General features: G+C 48.9%; 2 protein-coding genes across 2 annotated transcripts; one reads left to right on the top strand and one right to left on the bottom strand.

Annotated features, from left to right (window-relative positions):
- Positions 1-584: 584 nt before the first annotated feature.
- Positions 585-833, top strand: BJX67DRAFT_368934 (tetratricopeptide repeat protein; the record flags this gene model as incomplete). The annotated part of the gene is made up of 1 exon (XM_071030687.1): positions 585-833. A coding segment is annotated over one exon (208 nt), but the record flags the coding sequence as incomplete, so codon positions are not given.
- A 2,939-nt stretch (positions 834-3,772) lies between these two features.
- On the bottom strand, positions 3,773-4,225 carry BJX67DRAFT_386696 (uncharacterized protein; the record flags this gene model as incomplete). The annotated part of the gene is made up of 3 exons (XM_071034124.1): positions 3,773-4,003; positions 4,059-4,133; positions 4,184-4,225. The coding sequence occupies 3 exons, from the start codon at positions 4,223-4,225 to the stop codon at positions 3,773-3,775; spliced, it is 348 nt and encodes a 115-aa protein (XP_070880303.1).
- Between the last annotated feature and the right edge of the window lie 59 nt (positions 4,226-4,284).

Raw genomic sequence — 4,284 nt, 5'->3', positions numbered from 1 at the left:
ATATTCCACAGTCTTTACTTCCTGAAGCCGGCTCAAAAAAGAAAAGAATTGATGCAATTGGCCTTCTCAAGGCTTTCTCGTTTGTTAGTGAGCAAATTCAAGACCGTGCTCTAACTCTTCATCGACTGGTCTACCTCTCAACTCGGAACTGGCTAAGAAAACAACAGCAATTGAGCCTGCGCATACAAGAAACCGCCGATCACTTCAGCCGTATATTCCCTGATGATGACCACACGAACCGAAAGATTTGGAGGGATTACCTACCGCATGCCCTTGCACTAGTTGGTGAAAGAAATTTCCAAAATGTGCGAGAAAATTACATAAAATTGATTCAGAATATTGGGAGGTGTCTTCGGACGGATGGAAGATACAACGAAGCAGCTGTGCTATTTGAGGACATTGTGAACTTGCAGAGAAAAGATAATAGTAATTTTGATCCCTCCACGCTGACTTGCATGGCTGACTTGGCATGGACCTACGACGTTCAAGGACAATGGAAGGAGGCAGAAGAGCTGGGGGTGCGGGTAATGGAGACCCGGAGACGGGTGCTGGGTCCCGAGCATCCTGACACTCTAACCAGCATGGCCAACCTTGCATCAACATACCGGAATCAAGGACAGTGGAAGGAGGCAGAAGAGCTGGGGTGCGGGTAATGGAGACCAGGAAACACGTGCTGGGGCCCGAGCATCCCGACACTCTGACCAGCATGGCCAACCTCGCATCAACATACTGGAATCAAGGACAATGGAAGGAGGCAGAAGAGCTAGAGGTGCAGGTAATGGAGACCAGGAAACACGTGCTGGGGCCCGAGCATCCTGACACTCTAACCAGCATGAACAATTTGGCCTATACCTGGTATTCCCAACAAAGAATTCACAAAGCCATAACTTTGATGGAAAAATGTGTTCAGCTTCGAGACAAAATGTTGGGACCTTCTCACCTTATACCACATCCTCCTCCCGCTCTCTCAGCGACTGGAAGGAAAGGGTCGATTTACTAGCCGAAAAACATGTCCAAGCTCCTGTTCAAGCAGAAAGTGATCAACTCCCCGAAGAAATCCAAGCAGGGTGTTCCCCGGTGGTCGTGATCACTAGGCCTGCTGATGAAGATGAAGAACGCATTGCCTGGCACCAGAGTCAGGGACGGTCAGCTACTCCAATAAAACAGTTTCTTGAAAGCCATCCCCTTCTTACAGCTTCTCGGAGCAGTTCACCAGCGTTGGGGGCTCATGACTTACAAGAAGTTGATTAGGCAATTTGATATGCAGGGCTTTTAATTAAATTTGCTTGCCTTACGGAGGTGTGCACCAAAAGTTTCCGCGCGGCGCTAGTGTAATCTATGTCACACCTGTTCAATTTTACTAGTAAATTATTAAGAAAATGGAACATGAGTACACAACACGAACTCCACCATTGTTTTGATCTTCAACTCCTTCAATCCTTCGCGAGAACCTCAATTTGAAGCTATCCAGACCGCTATTTCACGATTTTTTCAAGGTTTTCTTGGTGTTTTTAACCCTTCCTACCCCCGACGAAGTCCTCCACGCCTCTTGCGAGCTACCAAGATCTCTTGAATCCCCGCGATGCCTGCCTCAGGATTCCATCCACCAGAACTCCGCGTTCAAATCCTTACTTTATATGGCCTTGGTCTTCGATCCGAGGTTATTGCTGCGCATCTTGAGGTGCCGCCGCGGACGATTCAGGACCTTATAAAGAAGGCAAAAGAGCGTGGATACAGGCCTGAGGAGTCTCTACGGGTCAAGAAGGAATATTTCGAGGATAGCGCTCGCTCAGGTCGTCCCAAGGAGATTACTCTGGATATAGAGAATTCTATAATACAGAGTGTCACTAAGGATCGAGCTGGGCGTGAGAAATCCTCTGAGATGTTGGCTTTTGAAGCTGGTATTTCTCTTACTTCTGTTTTGCGAGTTCTTCATTCTCATGGCTTTAAAATTACCAAACCCTCTACTAAACCTGGCCTTACTGACGCGATGAAGGCCAAGCGGCTTGAATATTGCCTGCAGAACCCCTGGACTATCGAGTCGCTCAAAGATCTTGTCTTTACCGATGAAACGGCTGTTGTTCTAGGCCACCGGCGTGGATCAGTTCGAGTATGGCGTTAAGAGGGGGATCAATTCAATCCAACATGTGTACGAAGGCGCTGGAAGGGCTATACAGAGTTTATGGTGTGGGCTTGCTTCTCATGGGATTCAAAAGGTCCTATACATATCTACGAGCCGGAGACCGCTCAACAGCGGCGGTTTGCAGATAGAGTTGTCGAGGAAATGAATGCAGAACTTGAACCTATTTGCTAGCAAGAATGGGAGCTATCTACAGGCCTTAATCGGCTTCATTTACGGCCTCGAGGCGGCCGTAAGCCTCAATTCAAATGGAATGAAAAGAATGGCAAGCTTGTCCGCAAGAACAAGGGTGGAATCGATTGGTATTGATATCAAAAGGTTTGGTTCTTTTTTATATGCAATTCTCTTATAAAAACTAACGTCTGGCTTCCTTTAGGAGGTTTTAATCCCCCACCTTCTTCCGTACGCGCAACGCTGCAAGCAGAATCGACCAAATACCAAGGTTCTTGAAGATAAGGCGCCAGCGCATCGCCACCACGCCCAGCAGCGTGTGTATGACTTCTATGGGATCGATCGTGTTGATGACTGGCCAGGCAATTCACCTGATCTTAACGCAATTGAACCTTGCTGGGCGTGGATGAAGCGACGTACGACTGCCCGTGGAGCGCCTCGTGATAGAAAGACTGCTAAATCTGCCTGGATTAAGGCCTGGAATGAGCTACCACAAGAAGCTATTCAGGCCTGGATTCTCCGCCTGTTGAGGCATCGGGAAGAGATAATACGCCTGGAGGGGGGGAATGAGTATCGAGAGGGCCAGCAGGCCCGGGATTCGCGTAATTGGAAGGGCAAGCGGGTAAAAGGGCAGCTTTCAACCCGTCAAGACCTCTCTACCTTCCTAAACGAGGCATCTGTATAGCTTCATTCCTTCCTGCCCTCTTTTTTGTGTTTTAAATGAGCACCCAAGCCAAAAAATATTGCTATGTTGCTGTGGTTACAACCCTCGTACTAATTTACTAGTAAAATTGAACAGGTGTGACATAGATTACACTAGCGCCGCGCGGAAACTTTTGGTGCACACCTCCGTATTCTGAACTTCAAAGTGTTGTCACTTGTGGCGGCGGGTCTGTTAGTTGGGACCTGGTTGGTTGATGTAACACCCGTCTGGATCGGGTGACGTCATGGCGGTTCGGCTGCGTCATTTGACAGCTGTCATATTACAGCTCACATAATCATATTAACAGTTTGGTATTGTAATATTCGGTCTGAAAACGAAGAATATTATGAACTAACACAAAATGGGACTAGTGCATTTTGAAACATTAGGGTTCAGAAAAGGATCTGAATGTCTTTGAATGGGAAGCAGAAGTCGCATCTCACTGTACGGAACTTCGCAGAGGCATCAAAGAGGTTTCAGAGCCGCGTGCCACAGGGCCGCTGAACGGAACACCAGGCAGGAAGGCCACCACAGGCCGTGACGAGGCTCCAAATTCGTCCGAAAGTAATGGTTTTTGTACATAGACAAGCATAGAGAGTAGATAGTGGTGACCTGCATATCGCCTGAGGCGAGGGGCCAGCGTATGAATTACACACACACACACACACACACACACACACTGTATGCCTGTATAAAACTATTCTCGCTGCATACTTTATCAAAAGCAGTCGTGAGATGACTTCCATGACCGTCCAAAGCTAGCCGACATTTTCTGCTCGTGGCCGAGCAAGGACTTGCAGTTCCGGATCATTGTCCCCTGCTTCTCTGACCCGTTTGATGCCCCTCCAATCCAGGAGAGCAAGCCCAGTCGACTGATACCCATTGAGGCGGGCTTCAATGGCCCACGCATACTCGGCGGGATTGCATGATTTGGGAAGCGGCGGCTCTGCAGGGAGGGCAGTGCGGTACATGTCACGCAGGTACGTGCACTTGAGTTCTCATCAGTATGCGAAGTACCTGCTCATCATCCGACCGGGCGCTTACCAGGATGTCGGGCGTGCAGCTGGCGGAGGTTCTCGTGCGATTCCATTGATTGCAGAGTTCGGTGACCAGTGGCTTCTATTCTCAGCGTGTCAGCGGGGCACAGTGACGCTTAGCAGGACACTGACAGCAATGTTCCAATACTTTTGCGGGGTTCCTGAGCCGGCCATCTGTGACGACGGGAATTGGGCCGTTGCGCTCAGGAAAATCGAAAAGTCGGAGGCTGCCT

The sequence above is a fragment of the Aspergillus lucknowensis genome (assembly GCF_044049455.1).
Source record: "Aspergillus lucknowensis strain CBS 449.75 chromosome Unknown BJX67scaffold_158, whole genome shotgun sequence".
Classification (NCBI taxonomy): Eukaryota; Fungi; Ascomycota; class Eurotiomycetes; order Eurotiales; family Aspergillaceae; genus Aspergillus; species Aspergillus lucknowensis.
The sequence above is the reverse complement of the archived record's forward strand: the minus strand, read 5'-3'. Positions and strand labels throughout refer to the sequence as shown.